Source organism: Haliaeetus leucocephalus, unplaced genomic scaffold, assembly GCF_000737465.1.
Source record: "Haliaeetus leucocephalus isolate CR32 unplaced genomic scaffold, Haliaeetus_leucocephalus-4.0 Scaffold339, whole genome shotgun sequence".
Classification (NCBI taxonomy): domain Eukaryota; kingdom Metazoa; phylum Chordata; class Aves; order Accipitriformes; family Accipitridae; genus Haliaeetus; species Haliaeetus leucocephalus.
In genome coordinates, this window is record NW_010972775.1 from 13,104,976 (window position 1) to 13,122,003 (window position 17,028).

General features: G+C 41.5%; 1 protein-coding gene across 1 annotated transcript; it reads right to left on the reverse strand.

Annotated features, from left to right (window-relative positions):
* Window positions 1-60: 60 nt before the first annotated feature.
* Window positions 61-15,960, reverse strand: LOC104834727 (hepatoma-derived growth factor-related protein 3). The gene is made up of 6 exons (XM_010572289.1): window positions 15,859-15,960; window positions 15,340-15,416; window positions 11,908-12,046; window positions 10,464-10,622; window positions 8,739-8,885; window positions 61-1,173 (listed from the first exon to the last, which is right to left on the reverse strand). Exons 1-6 carry the CDS (start codon window positions 15,958-15,960, stop codon window positions 1,168-1,170), a joined length of 630 nt encoding a protein of 209 aa, XP_010570591.1. The 3' UTR covers window positions 61-1,167.
* Between the last annotated feature and the right edge of the window lie 1,068 nt (window positions 15,961-17,028).

Below are 17,028 nucleotides of genomic sequence, written 5' to 3' on the forward strand. Positions count from 1 at the left end.
CAACCTCAAACCTTACTCCCAATACACATTCCAATAAATTTATTCTGTAAAAACAATACATTTTTTTGTTTTCTTTTTGTTTTGTTTTTTGTTTTTTTGTTGTGTTTTTTTTTTAGTTTTTTACAGTAAACTCATCAACTACAAACCTTGAATACGCAAAAGATGTTCCAAGGACAAGCATAACAGGGATTGATAAAACCAGACTAAATATGTTTTCACAATAAAAGCTGGCATAAAAATAAATAAAAATCTCTATTATCACAATAGCAACAATAATGTACACAGAATAATGGATTTGGAATGCTTACTTACTAGTCTAGTTCTATTTCCAAAAGGAAAAAAAAAGCCAGAATGACAGCATCCTTTTTTAAGCCTTTCATTATTTAAAATTGATGTTTTCTTTTGGTTTCCCATAGGGTTCTATATCACAGTAAGCTTAAAAATGGAAAGCATCCAAATGAATGATTTCAAATTGTGTTGGCATTGGAAAAAATCCTTGTATTAATCTAAAGAAACACAAAAAGACTTTCACTAACTCCACATATAGGAACTAAGTCAGATAGTGTACATTACATCATGATTTTGAGAAGTATTAAGAGTATAACTAGCTAGGTACTTCTAATAAGGAAAGGTATTTTATTACATTATTGAACTTGGTGGTGATCTCAACTGAAGAAGAATTTTTCTTTTATGTTGTAAACTGATCAAAAATCAAGAAAGTATGGATATAGGGAAATTTAAAATTATGTTTGTACATGGAAGATATTGTAGTATTGTATGGAGGGGACTCATTTCTAAGATTTACTTGTTTTTAAAAAAATGCTGATTGAGAGTGATATAATTTGGAGTTACACCTTTTCTTTCCAGAAAAGGAATCTAAAACATGTTCAAGTATGCGGTATCTTCATAAACCTCAGCCACTGGTAAAGGGCAACTTCATGCAACCAAATAATATGAAAATCAAAAAGTAACCCTTAGAAAAAAGGGTAAAATGTCATTTCTGCAAACACAACAGATAGGAATGTGAATAATGTGCATACAAACTGGGATGCTGTTGATGATACTAATGAACAGATGTGGTGACTCATATCAAATCCAAGAATATTAGACAACCAAACATGTAACCTTCTTGTGTTTTCCCTTAATATTCAGCAGTCATTATGTTGGTTAAGTCTGAAAGAGAGAGAGAGAAAAATATCACATTTAATGTAAGAAAAAGCATGCTATAACAAACTTGATATAATTAATGCCTTATTCCCACACTTCAAAGTCACAGGTACAAGTAACCACCTGGTCTGTTTGAACAGGATTTTTTTCTAGAGAAAACTGCTTATGTTAAATCAGCTAAACATGCCACTACAAAATATTAAAGAACACAGTTTAAAAGTAAACATTCAGGGGTTTATTCAAATAAGCAGCTCCAGTCATGTATGTGGGTTGTTTTTTGTTTTCCCCAATCAGTTATGAATTTTGTAGTATACTTCATAGACAACCAAATTTTGCATTTTTCGTCTACACTAAATTACCGATACGCTTCATGCAAAAGCTCAGGCACTGCTGTATTCCTGAACGCCTTGCAGTGAGAACACCCTTTCATTCAAACAATGAACACTCAGCAGGCATGAAGAAAGATAAACAGTTTTCATAGCTAACGTATCTGAATGTTGCTTCTGAAAAGGAAACAGTTTGGCTTGGAGTTCACTGTAAGGTGATGACAGAAAAGGAAGAAACTCCCACTTCATGACTGAGTCAAGGTCAGCTCTTGCTTCCACTGACATTAGTGGGAACAGGATCAGATTGTGCTTGTGTGATCATGGCAAGTGTCTCCAAGTCTCCGTTTCTTCATATTAAACAGAGATAGCAAAACTCACCTACAGGCACAGGGACACAATACTTTTGTCCAGCGACATGACGACGTGCAATGCTACATGACTACCTAACCCTGAGCCAGGCATCCCTTCTCCTTTGTAAAGAATTCAGAGCGTGAATGCTTGTCCACCCACACCCTGACAGACGGAAAGAAACACAACACACAAGCAGTATGAAGGAATTAGTACTGTATTTGGTGTGATCGTTCATCCAAAAAAAAAATCAACATCAGGGAATAAGTGAGGGGGTACAGGTTAAATCCACTGGGGATGATGGAATTTTCATTTTACACAGGATCCAGAGGAAAACATGAAGACATTTTAACATCCCCGCACTAGCGGTTTGCTGCCTACGCTTTCTCCCCCTCTGGCCCATCCTACCTGCTGTGTGTGATGCCATGGCTATAGTGGACTATGCTTCTCTATCCAAGAGGGTAAGAGCGTACGAGTGCCCACACAGCAGTGTGGGATCCCAGTCTGGTTGCTGCACCTCTGAACTAAGGGCCGAGTTTGTTCAGTGCGGTTCTTCTCTCCTACGACAAGGGCTTTGCCAACAGTAAGTAATGGAAACCTGCACTTTCCGTGTGGGAGGTCCTGGTACGTCCTGACTAATGACACATGATAAGGGGTTATTATAAAATCCTCATGCATGTAATGATGGCTTACAGGAACTGCCTGAGCCCTGCCTCCCCCCAAAAGGTGTAACAATGCACTGCTCGTCCAGAGCACCACACTTCCATTGACCTCTCTCCTGTTTAAGAGTCAATGAGATTGTACTTACAGATGCTTTGGAGACGTGGCTTGGAGGGATTCACTGCCGTTTCTTTCCCTTCAGAGGGAAGTGCAGACACCCATTAAAACAACTACAAATGATTAGTCAATCAAATCATGCCTTCTGCTAAAGTTCTTAATGACAGCTGCTACCCAGCACTGATAGGCAGGATGGGTGGTGAAACAGTCGGTCCCTACAGTATCACTCTCAGACCCAGTAAGGAAAGCTGTCCCTTTGGAGTATGAGACCTTTGCACTTATTAACAACAATTCTCCTCTGGGCTAAGGCCAGAAGATTGGGTAGGCACCATTCTTACATGGGGTGCTGGGAATATTAATACTTCCACTCCCTACTGTCTCACAGATAGGTCCACTGGGCCACAGTGTGGAACAGGAGGGACAACAAAGAGCCAGGTATGCAAATCATCCTCTAGGACTTTCAGTTTCCAGTACCATCTTCCAGTGCGACACACATTTTGTCTCCTAGGCACACTCCTAGGTGCCCCAGCAGCGAGCGGTTCTCCCCAGACACAGGCAGCCCCCAGGGCCAGCGGGGCTGCACAGGGACCTCGGCTCCTTCCCCTACCCTGGCAGCACGTGCTGCCAGGCTCCAGCGGCAGATGCGGCAGAGCTGAGCAGTTTCCACGGTCTCCATGGTTTCACGTCTCTTCAGAAACAGATAAACTCGCATCATCTTTGTTTGAACAAGTCTCTCAGCTTTACTGTAAAGATATGGCACAACGTGTGCCGCACTGTCCAACGCTACTGCACACAAAAGAAACAGCAGGGAATCTGACTGATTCAAGTGCACAATTTCAGCCATCACTAAAATTGAAGGACAGAGAACACAGAGCAGGGAAAAAACCTAAATCCACAAATTGCCTTGTTTTTTCTGGCACTGAAAATTCCTCCCTCAGCAGTGGCTGGCAACTGACTCAGCCATCCTGTACTTTAAAAGCTCTTGCTGGATGGGCAGAAGGATAATTATTTACTTGCTCTGTACGATCATTGTTATTCCATGTTGGTTTGAGGTCAAAATGGTTTCAGGATTCAATGTACACAGAGAGGCAAAGAGTGTATTTCATCTATACTGGCTGCTTTAATCTCAACTTGCATTCAGACATTTATTTTTCTCCTGAGTTATGTCCCATTGCCTTACTTAGCGGTGCTGTTATCCTGAGCTCTAGGAAGGCAGCAGACAACACAACTCTTTACACCAGAGAGTGTGCCACTATTTGATTTTTACATAGAAATTTTTACTGTGCAATAGTTAAACACATTTTTACAAATGTTATCTTTTTTTGGAGGGGTAGATTTTAACTTACCTCAAATGGCAGAAAACAAATCAGAGAGAAATACATACTCTGTTTTCATTTTCTGGAAAAATGCCCACATAAATGCTTTTACATTGAATAGAGCCCTAAATGCTATGCTTTGAATGTTGATACAACCCCAAACCTGTTGTACAGCCTAACCAATGTTACTGAGAAGTAAAGAAGGAAGAGCAAAGGAACCAAACATCTCAAAACCACATCAGAAGGACACAGTGAACCTGTGTACTCTGGCCAGTTTGGCCATAGCACTTGTCTTTCACGGCAGTAAATGGAATTGTTGCTACCCCACAGGAACATCACAACAAAAAAATATGTCCTGGACACAGGCTGTTTTAAATATGTTCTCCCAATTGCAATAGTATCAGATGGCAGTAATTTTGGACCAGATTTTGATCCCCTTATTCATGCTGGCAAGCAGTCACCTCCACAAATAGATCCACTGACTCCCATGTTAGTAACTGATTGTCAGCGTGAGTAAAAAGATCACAGTCCTTTACCCCACTTTAATATTCGGGCTGTACCAGGAACTAAAAAATGTATTTAATTTCCAACAAATGTATTATTTTTCAAAGACTCAGTAAAATCATTCACCTCCTGAAAGGCAACCACATGCATCTGTACACAAAGAGAATGCCTCATTTACCAACACAATGTCTGGACTGTAACTAAAATAATGAATACCAAAAGAAAAACTTGCCACATACCCTGAGTGCTGACCTTAACATTCAAATACTCTCTACAGGGCAGGGACTACAGCCAGCTTTCAAATGTCATTATATGGCTATCCAGAGAGTAAAAGTAAAAAGCGACTTAGGTGTTCAGTTATAAAGATTCAGAGTTAAACCAGCCAAGAACCAAACACACAAGTCACTGGAGATACAAATGTGGAATGTAAATCTCCTGCCATGAATTCACTGATTTAGGAGCTAATTTTGTACCATAGAAAGTAAACAACACAGAGCCATGAATACCTTTCCACTGGAATATTCTGTTTATGTGATATTTTGAGAAAGCCAAAACAATTTAGTATTTAACAGCAAAGGACTGTCATGGGGGGGTTCTGTGACTCTTGACTTGAGCAAACTCTGGGATGGGCTGTCTTAGCTAATATATTATTAGTTAATTAATATTAGATAATAAAACTCTGAAGTTCAGGCTTTGCATCTTTCTGGGGAAGGAATCAGCCAAAGAACAGAAGTGAGGGAAAGAGCTTGAGAAACAGGGAGTGGCAGGATGCAATTATAAACTGTGGCTTGGTCTGAGGAAGTTAATGTCTCTTCTGTTGAGAGTGCCTGTAGACCTCAAGAATAGTTGAGAAACTAAGGGATGGAGATAAGAATAGAAAGCAGCTTTGTCAACCCCAGGGATAAAAAAAAAAAATCACAAGTTGAGCCCTTGAACAGTATGAAATTGGCTGAAAAAATATCATAGCTTTGGAAGTCCTTTTATTTGCTCTGGGTTTGAGTCTTTAGGAAGCCATCACTTCTCATTTTTAAGCTTTCCTCTACCACCTGGAGGTTAGAAATTTCATTAAAAAATATAGGTGAAGATGGTCCTGCAATCATTTGATTTCAGCTGTTTACCCTTCGAGAAGATCCCCGTAATGCTGAGGGTAAATGTGTGATTAAAAGGCAAGGTTCCCTCTGACCCGAAGAGGGGAGATGAGTCTTCAGCCTGCAGTCCAGGCATTATAAAACACAATCACTACCTCATTATTATCAGTATCATTAAGAGAAAAGCTGCTTATATCCTTTAGGCAACTCTTGCATGGTCAGAGACCTGGGAGGTGCAGAGCACAGGAGCCAAAGGCTCTCCGGGACGCAGCCCGTGGGGAGCACTACAAGTAGGGTAGCTGAGCCCGCAGCCTTCTGCCCACCTGCCTTCCACAGCCCTTCCCAGCCTCCACCACCAGGCATCTTTTAAGCAGCTGGTCACAGTGGCAAAACCAGGGGAATGAAACGTGCCTATCCTCGAGATCAGGGCTCTGAACTCCTTGTTTTTCTTGTCTCTTTGCCTTCACGGTACCTTTCTACAAGTTATTCTGAAACAAACTCTGTCCTGGTGTGAGTCTCACGCAGACCCCAGCACCCTACCTTTTTGGGGAGGGCGCAGGTTTGCACCCCGGTTCATTTTGGTGTGCTCCTGGCGCCATCTCATGGCCAGCTAAACGTCCTGAGCTTGGCTGGCCCCGCAGGAAGGCGAAGCGGCGGGTACGCAGCTCCTGCGCTGCACAGCGGGGAGGAGGAAGCCCATCTTCTTCAGACTGCGTGCTGTTGGTCCAATGCTCTTCTCACAAGCTAAATGATTTTAAAGAGACCATAATCTCATCTATGATGGTGTCTTTTAGCAGACCTAGACATTCTTCTGAATTCACGCGTGTGAACAAGAGGACCATATCCCAACTCCGCAGGCACGTGTCGGTCTTTTTCAACCTTCCTTTCTATAGAAGAGAAGTCCAAGTGCGGGCGCTGGAGGAGCTCAATGCCCTCCGGCAGACTCCCAGTCTGGATGTCGGGCAGAACCTGGCTGCAGGACAGCCTGCCCTGTACCCCGGGAGGTCAATCTAGACACACGCTGTGGGGCTGGCTGTTTAACACCAGCTGAAAAAAAAAATAATCTGATTACTCTTTCCCTGAGTGCCTTGTGTCTGATGAAGGCATACCTTCTGAAAAGACACCTCGTCTGGCTTTGAGGACACCAGGAGATGGAGTGTCCCCTCCTGGTCCTTACAGAGAATTGCACTACTGACAAAATCTCAAAAGAAACCCTGAAGAGGATTTACGTGAGATGCTGATTCTGCAGCAGAAATCCCCAAGGTGAAATATCTGGATCAGGATGTGAATTTCTCCAAACTCATCAGTGCTTTTATCTCAAGCTGCCCTTAAAACCATCTCTTCATCTCTCTTTAGTACATGCTACTAAAACTCCACCTTTCCCATAATGTTAAAAGCACCCAAGACCTAGTTAAAGAATGGTCACTCAAGTGTGAGGTCAAGCCCGAGTGCTGGGGTTGCAGAAGTCAGAGCAGAGCCAACTCCTCGCATGGGTATGACAATGTTGACTGTGAGTATTTCTGTGGAGTCAATGCTGGAAGGAAGGACACAGACTGTTGATGATATTTCAGCACAGAGGCTAAAATATCTGCAATCCTGAAAATGCTGAAGAGCACCATGATGTTCTAGCATGCTGGACTCTACCTCCCAGCGGTTACGAGCATGTCACGTACGGAAGAAGAGCTATATGAATGTCACCAGCCACAAAGCCAACATCCCATGTGACTTTTTAGCCACTTAGTCTGCAACTGACCTAACTCAGTAAACATTTGGTCCTTGCGAGGAGAACATGCCTGAAGTTCACAGGCATATCCCCCGTCACTGCTACAAACACGGGAAACAAAGCAGGCCTTCCTGAACCTCTTGCCACCTTGGGTGAACCTTATGGCCAATTTTCTCACTCAAATACCTATTTGAAGACATGGAAGTGTCACAGGGTTCACCAGCCAGAACTCGGGCAACACATCCACTATGCAGTCACCACACTTGTCACCCCCAGACTCTCAAATTCTGTGGGTGAGGTGCTGTGAAAGCATAGCCAGACATGGTGTCTCCTTGTGTCAGTCTCTGGCTCAAGCCAGCAGCTTGTTCAGAGTGAATGGGAGAGGCTCAGGGCACATTATCTTCCTGACCCCATAAGCCACGTATCAAAGTCTTTAAAAGGTGAAGAGCCACAAAACACAAACACTGTACCATAGAGAGACAAGGGGAAAGGAAGCTCTGGGAGGAGACTTTAAGCGGGAGGCGACAGCAGCTCCCCAGAGGTTGTGTTTTGTGAGAAAGGGTTGACACTGGGCATGCAGCTGGGTGCTAAGGCACCTTGGCAATGTCAGATGAGACCCTGTGCTGGCTGGCTTCCTCTCACACCTGGGGATTCGTGTCACTCAGCAGCTCCTGTGACAGCCCAGCCTGGCTGCTGGCCACGTGGCAGAGCCTTGGCATGGGAACCGCACAAGAACTGGTTTTGAGCTGGGGCTGTAACTCCTGGAGCAGGGAGGCTTGTGCTGCTCCAAAGGCTCAGAAATAGTAGTGGTTGTTAAAGGTGGCTGATGATTAACCAATTCCCATGCTAATTCTCCTGCTCAGCAGCCTTCCTTTCTGTTGTTGTGGTCACAACAGAGTAATATTGATATGAACACACAACTGACACAAACATGTAAGGAGATTGTATGAAGCTGCTTTGGAGCAGACTGTATATCCCCTCCTTGAAGGTCATATCCCAAGGCAGGATCTGCCCTGAAACCCACAGTATGCAGAGTCTGTAATGTGCACATGAACCCTCAGGAACTCCAAAGAAGTCAGTTGGACTGCACAAATTTTAAATAAGTGTGAAAGGATAAGCAGGCTCCCACTGTTTAGTTAGCCAAAATGCATTATGCAAACAGTCTCATTCTGCTCTCACATCAATTCTGCTTCATTCCAGTTCATGGTGTTCAGTAGTTCCTGTCAGCTGACATCCATGCAAGTGTTCAAAAAAATAAATACTTATAGTATCTTCTCTCATTCAGTCATTTCTCTAGAGCAAAATTTGTACTAGTGCAGGGACCAGTCCCATGTTTCTGTTCTAGACACATTCTGAGCACTGAAGTGCAATGTAAAAAGATCGCATGTGGTAGGCACAGGTCACTGCAATGCAATGCCTTTCACCCCTAGCTCCAAAGCCCCCCAGTAGCAAACTGCAAGGGAAGTGAATGATATTAACAGAAGCTTACCCCTTCACTGGTTTTCTGCAAATCTGAAGAAGTGTTTCTTGTGTCATTGCCTGCGTCCCCAGCATCAGAGCTGCTCTTATTTTCTTCCTCTTTGCAGTCCTTATCATCTTCATCTCCAGGAGATTTCCGTGACTGCTTGGAGGATTTCTAAAATGATCAACAACAAAGTTAAAAAGTAAAAGCTGAGCTTCAGTCATAGAAAGATGCTTTTGAAGTGATTGTGGAATGCTGTCTGATCATGCAGTTCCCTGTTCAAGGTAAATATTGGGGAGGATATGTGGGGTGAAAAGCGTTTTTCAGGTGAAGGAGTTACTGCCCTCAATAAAGCAAAAGGAGAAATTCTGTGTTGAACACAGGTTGGTAGCACAATTGACTGTGAGACAGACACAGTAATAGGAGATGGGTATTAGTGTTGGGTCACCTGTAGGTTTTGTTAGTTAATGAAACAGATGGTGCCAGCTTGACAGAAGTTTTGATTAAACACAGAGATGTAAAATGAGAATAACATTAGCAGAGCTGCTTTCCATACTTTTTTTAGTGCTGTCAGCTGTAATATATTAACATTAAAACCATGTGGAACCAATACATCTTTTCTGCTCCCTTTATGTTATGCAATTCTACAGTACAAAAGGATAAATTGTGGCATTAAGCCACCATTTTCCTAATCCTCTGTTTGTCCAGAGTCTTCTGGAAAGAAGGTGGTAGACCAGACCTGAATTTCTAATGTAAAACACACAAAGGGGGTGAAATTACTTAATACATTTTGTTCAGTGGATGAACCGTGAAAATTCCCACTCTCCCCCAAGTTGAGCCTGGATCAGACTGTTTGCTCGCTTCTTCTCATTTTGTTTAGTTTTCACTTTCAAAGAATAACAGGAATGTGAATGAACATGACTCTGCCACACTTTCCACAATTTTTTAAGCGAAGTACAGATCTGGAGGTACACACAGAACCGGAGGAAGTGACTATAATGTTGCTCCTTTTCACCCAGGTGACAAGTGAGAAGTGTATCTGAACCCAAAGTTGTCACTGCACAGGTGATTATGTTCACCAGCCATTATGAGGCAGTCTGAGACACATTACTCTTAGCTTCCTCATCTATGCTGTTACTTAGATATTGACAGGGCGGGTAGGTACTACAATGCAGGTCTTTTATCTACAAATTGAGTGCCTTACTCCCTGCTTAACAAATTAGTTCTTCTTCCCTCCCATTCTGTATCCTGTACTGAAGTATTTTACACTCAGCTACAACAGGAGCAGCTGAGCACGTCTGACCCTACTGTATCTTTTAGCATGGCAACTGGGGCACTCACACTGGAGATGGGATAGGGAAGCTTGAATTCTCCTGGACAGGAACCAAACCTGAACTCATGTCTTCCAGGAGGCATGCTCCGAAGGCTTTTTTTTTGCTCTTCATGGGGAAATACTAAGATGTTCAAACCTATCAATCTATCTTTGCATGGATTTTCTTTCCAGCCCTTCTGAACTCCTTCCCATACTTTCATCTCTTTCTCAAAGTGTGGGCACTAGAACAGGGCAGAGTATTTCAACTGCTGTCTCACCAAGGCTGTCTACAAAAGCAAGAGCACTTCTCCTTGCCTGTTTGAACACCATTGTTATGGTACTGGAATCAAAATGCTAAAGGAAGAACAGATTGCCATGAGGTGGACAGTATTCTAATTATGAATGCACATGGGTAACAATGGAAAAACTCAGAAGATAACCTTTGAAGTGTAGGATTTTTTCCGTTTTGAGCCTGCTTTTTCATTCTTTCTTTTTCCTTTTCCATCCTCTTCTACCCGATCACCTTCCTCCTCACTGCTGGCATCTGCTGTATTTCCTCCTTCTCCTTCAGTTTCTGATGAGCTCTGTTGCTGAATTGCCTTTAAAATAACAGTAACATAAACAAAAAATATCACTAAAACCTATTACTTAATTTTTGTTCTGTATTGAAGAGAGAAGTACTGGTAACAGACAACTTACACTTTAATCATTATAGTCAGGAAGAGCTCAGGTTATTCTCGGAATTATCAAGAAAAAGGGCTGCAAAGGCAATTTTCTCAGTCACCACTTGAAAACAGTTATCAGATGCAGATTCTGGGATTGCATGTTCTGAAGGGTTTACACAGAAACAGGAGATCCGATAACAAAAATGTGTTTGCTGGAGAACTAAGGGTTGCTCAGTGGAGAGACCTGGCATGTTCTACTTTGGGCAAAACTATGGAAACTTTCAGACTTTGGCTGCAATAGGAGAGACGTATTCAGGAGAGAAGATAGCTGTTACAAAACCCCCTCAAAGGGCAAGATCTCTGTATTAGGAAAAAGCAAACACTGACCAGAAGGCTGAGAGCTCTCTGACAGTCCATCTCCCACAGACTATTCACTAGATTTTTTTAAATCCTCAAGCGTATGCAAAACATCTGTAGGGCTGAAAATATGAAACAGGAACTGAGAGGGGCAGCAGCTTGTCTGCAGGTGGTCCATATCTCTGGTTTGTAAGGTTTTGTGCTAATAATGTAATAGGTGTTCGCCTGCTTTTGGAGGTGATTTCTGCCTTCAAAGGACCACATTTTTTTAATAAGAAAAGTTCTTTGGTTTTATACAGCCCATCAACTACTCTTCTCCCCCTTCACTGACTTTTTGCTCCGGACATCCAACAGGGAGAGCTGTTGTACAGCAGCTACTATCTCCTAACAGCAGCTTAAACCTCCACCTTCTCACCCCTCACAACTTTGGCAGTGCTGTCCTATGTGTTATACATTACCAATGTAAAAATCAAAAGTGCAGTGACCTTAAGGTCTGTGTAAAATACACTGAACCTGATATAAAAATAAACAACAGGAAGAAGTCAGAAATTATTCATGTTTATATGGGAGTAAATAAAACCTTCCATTTTTAATTCAACTAAATCTGCTGCAGAATTTTCCACTTCACCACCCCAGAATATCACAGAAAGCAAGGGGCTCTGCAGTATGATTAAAGTTCAATTTGTCACAGAGTGCAAGATCACAGTTGTATTTACATTATGCAATTACAAAAGCTGTGAAACTTTCTAGCTCCACCAAAACCAGGACCTTCCACATCACTCATACAATGTTTACATTGACAAGAAATCTTCAAAGAAGAAAACAAGAAAGATAAGGAGGAATAGAAGTGAAAGTAATTTACCTGATATCCAGTAAACTTTACTCCAGGGTTGTTTTCTATTTCCCACAGGCCTTCATTAAATCCTTTTCGCTTGTTCGACTTCCCAAACTTATCTTTATATTCTTTATATGGGAAAAGGTCTTTGGGCCCCAGGAATGCACTGCATTTTAACAAAGGTAACATTCAAAAAAGGACTTAAATTCCTCCTCTTAAAAAAAAAAAAAAAATTAACAGTGCAAATGTTTTCCCTATTCTTCTGCTCATTCCATCATTTCTTTTTCAGTTTTATTTATTTGTTTATTTATTTATTTATTTAACACTCTGGCTTTGAGTTACTGCTCTGAGTCTGATTTAATGGATTGGCTCACCATCCTGATGGTTGATGTTGCAAAATCATGCTGGGTCTCTCTAGAAACAACTAAGACAAGTCTCATTTATTATATTAACTACTGCTGGGAACTGGCACTTGAACAGTTTATGAAAGGGATTATATGACGTAATAGCCTGCAATAGCAAGGGACCAAACTTCCAATCCTATGTGTTATAAATCCAGAAAGGCCTAAAAATACCATATGAAAAGTTAAAGCATGTATGGAGTGCTGAGAACCCATAAGCCAAAACTTACTCCTTGAACTACGGGAGTAAAGAAAAAACAGTGGCATTTATTATTATCTATACTGCCAGTAAGCCTGGGAGCTTCTTTCTTCGAATAAGCCCCCCACATGCTAGATTCTGTGCAAACACAATAAAAGTGCTCTCTTTCCCAAAAATCTTATAATTTCATATAAGACAAGAAACAATGGGTGAATATAGGCAGATGAGTAATACAAGGAAACAATGAGACACACAGGGTGCTTGTGGCCAAATTGTTTTTTAGACAGCACAGCAAAGGAGGGATTTTGTGCTCTGCTGCTGCATAAGTCAGCTATGGACTGAGCCAACTAATTTCAGGCACAGGCACCACAATGCAGAGGAAAATAATTACAAAAAAAAAGAAGAGTGGTGACTTATCCTGCTTTTTCTACATACTTTACAGTAAAACTCTAACTTTTTATATAAAACTGAAGAAAGCATAATTTCCTTTTCATTGGGTATCTATATCCAGTGTGTCTACTTTGCTCTGTATCATGGTACTGGGATGGCTAATCATAAGTTAAATTAAAAACAGTGAAGGCAAAAAAACCCCCTTCATTCCCACATGGAAGATTCTATGTTAACAATGACTGGAGCTGAACAAGTCACAGTGTCCTTCACTATAATCACTGTCCTACTTTCCTGATGATCTTTGCAATTAATGTTAACTCTATGGTCTCCGTTACCACGGGATCGCGGAGCTCCACCATTTACAACACATTTATTCTCGTAAGATCACCACGAGGTTGGGAAGTTGCCCTTTTTTGCAGATGGACTTCTGAGGTACAGAGATTTGCCCAAGGTCAAACTCAAACTGATAGCAGAGTACGGAGGAACACCCAACTCTCTTCAGTCTCAGTCTAATACCTTAATTACAGGATCATATTTCTTCCTTGCTGTAAACATTATTTCAGATTAATGCCCGATTTATGCTCTGATTCCTTCCAGCATTTGTGAATGTGCAAAGTTTCATTCACTTAAATCATCCCACCGGCCAAGAAGTTTGCCAGTACAGAGACAACTGGTGGCTAAAGGCATCAGATGACAAGTCTCTGGAGAAAGAGCTTCCTTTTAACTACACAGGAGACAGAATGGTATCCACACTCAGTTGTCTCATTGAGAAATATCTTAATTATATAATTACAAAGCTAAGAATGCATTTCTACCTGAAAGCCAAACAGTGATTTCCAAACTAACAGATGTCTTGTTAATATTAAAGGCTACAATAGAGCAAGGGATCTGAATAAATTATTTTATCTATGCTTTTGCTAATACTAGATGTCTCCTTGTTGCCAAAAATACATACAAACAGTTCTAACACAAGTAACAAAGGAAAACTGTATGAAACTTACCATGAGTGACCTTAATTTAGCTCAACAGTAATGTATGGAAATGTTTCTACAGCCTTTTATGTACAGTAAACACTGAAAAATTGTCTACATCTTTGTTTGAAATATGTTCATTGCCACTGGGAGAGTATAACAGTTTCCACTGCTTTGCTATAAAACTAAGGAGCTGCAATCTACAGCTCATTTTTAACAGTTATGCTTTTTAAATTATTAAGGTAGCAGCTACAAACTATTTTCCTGTTTCATATGTTACAGTCAGATCATGGGCTAACAAAATCTAAAACAAAAGAGATTAGCAGTTTGGGATTCATTCATTTCAGAATAAAAATGTTTCTCAAGAAAAATGTTTCCATTAAAAAAAACACAAACCAAAACCATTTTGGTTTCTGGTTTTAAAGCATAAATTTATTTGAATGTTATTCGTTTGGGATTATTTTGTGACAGTAGTAGTAGATCGCAATATATCAAAACATCAGGTTGTTTCATTACAGCAATAGGCAGAAATTTTTTAACTAGAGAGAGGCTATTTTGATCTTTATTAAGCAGAAATTGCCTTTAAATATTTTTAAAATAAAAATGTGATGCATGAGCTATGGGCCTTATTATGTTCTGGAATAATGTTAAAATTAAAAAATAAACAATTTTAAATAAAGCTTCAAACCTCTAAAATTGAATTTAAAATGTCATCAGAATTTCATTTTTTCATTTTTTAAGGAATTCTAGAAAACATGTTCCCTGCAAGTGGGGAAGGAAAAGTTTTAAAATGTAAGCATTTCATGCAAAATGGAAACTGTGAATTTTTTTTTTAACTACCTCAGACATAGTTTAAAATAGAGACAAGTACATTATAATTTTGAAACTCTGTACTTTGTAGCAATTACTATGAGACCTAACTTACCCTTTCTGTTCTGATTCCTTTCTTTCCCTATGAGCTCAGCCAGCTCAGTTTTTCTATCAGTTCTGAGAGCTCCATCCTACAATATCCCCAGCACAAATCTCACAGGAATGCATATATTTTAAAACTATGTGAGGACTGCGTGAGACGCTGGGGTCTCCTTTCTTTCATTTTACAAACTACCAAGCGAGTTCTCACACACAACACAAACCTAAACATGTCTGAATACAGCAGCCTGATCTCTGCTATCTTGTACATCCAAGTAAAAAATTTTTGCCCCTGCATCTGAGTTCAGATGACCCTTTAATAAATTTATGCCAACACTTTTCTTTATGGGAAACACAGGCACTGTTTATTATTTATGCTCAGATCATGGTATTCCATCCATGCAGCAGTGTTCCCACCTACTTTCAGGTTTCACTTCCATGTCTTAATGCAAATGAGTTGGGCTCGTAGGACCTATCTCTAGCCTCCCAATGGCTTCAGTCAGGATTTGTTCCAATAAAATCAGTGGAGATGACGTTAGCTGCAGTAGAAGAAGACATCTGCAAAGAAAGATCGTGTTCATTCACTTACGTTTCATGAGTCCCAAAAAAGAAGATGGGGTATTTATTTGCTGGAGGCTTCACAGCTCCTTCAGGGAGTTCATCAATCTGTGAGACAGAAATGGAAAAAGGATTATTCCCAAATGTGGTGTCCCTTGTCCAGGAATCCCTACCAAGCCATGGAAGTGTTAGTGCAGGTACCCCGCAGGCCTGGGAGGTCCTACTGTGTGCTGGGGTGGGGAAGGGAAGACGGCTGCTGATTTTTGAGGCAGGCAGGTTGTACAAAGTCAGATACAACAGAAACACTACAGGGAGACAACAGGAGACCAAGGAGCAGACAAAAAGTTTTAATGATTTCATGGGCATTATAATACACAAAGGCAATAAAATAAAGTCTGCTTAATTTAAGTGTTAACTTCAGATGCTGCCTCATCAAAGGCACCGAAGCCCAAAGGGTAATCCTGTCTGTCTCACACAGCCACCTAAATAACTTCTGCAACAAATGGGGAACAGATGGTATCTCTGAGACTCTGCAGCCGGAAAACCGGACAATCTCCCATCGGGGCTTCCGGGTGGTGATGGTGGTACACAGTGCAAAATGCGTAACGTACACCAGGGAGGAGGACCTGGGACTCTCCTTCCACTGCGGCATCCTAATAACTGGTTTTGGTCACCACTCCCCTCTGGACTCCATCTCTTCTTTCACTTTTTATCCCTGGCTTTGTATTTCTCAAGATATAGCTGCAGAACAGCTAAGGGAGGGATGGTGAAGGTACTCTCCTGAGATAGAGCTGGGACTGGGACAAACCCCTCATGCTGAGCAGTGCCTAGACCCCATCTTCCGATGTCTGAGTGAGAGCGCTGGTCACAAGGCAGGAGGTTAGGCCCATGACATAGACTTGTCCATATTTAATTTTTCAGTCCTCTGGAACAGAAACAAGAGAGTCCAGGTGCCTACCCACATAAACCAGAAACACAGCACAGCTTTAAATACTGGCTAAGTGCCTGCCTTCCCAGAAATGGCACTTCTGAGCATATGTGGGCGTCTAAAACTAAGTGTCCAGAGAACTCTCTGGCTAAGAGGGAGCCTAATGAATCTAGGTATCTATAGGGCAACACCAGAGAGCAGGTGAATGGCTTGCTGCTTGGGTCTTAGGCAACTCAATCTAAACATAAGCATATTGAATCCTGCCAAATGTCACTGGAACAGAGAGCAAAGTGCTGACATACCAACGTTATACGAAATCTGCTCCTCAGCAGAGCACGGGGATGGAACCTGCATGTTTTCACTCAGGAGGCCAGGCCCACATGTGCTTTCCTTCTCTTTTCGTGCCGAAGGACCCCAAACACTGAATTCTTGTTGATTAATAAACACCAGATTGTTTTCAAAGGATGTTCTCTTTCACTGTAAAGCATCTGCTGGCTACGTAGCTCTCAGAGGAGTACAAACTTTTATAAGGATTCAAGTCCTTTTGGTCTTTCTGCAAGGACACCCATTGGGGACAGAGAAACCAGAGCCACATGTGGAGCTGTAACATCACAGGACTCCCTTCTGCAAAAGAAATGGATGCCTATCTTTTAGGTCTAAGTGAAGCATCCTCTGAAGCTATGCCAAAATCAGGGGATATAAGAGCACTTCCAAACCATTCCCTGTCCCTTTTCTGCGGCACGACTCAGGCATGTGGATGGTGGGGCTCTTGGCACGCCGGGCCCTGTGTCA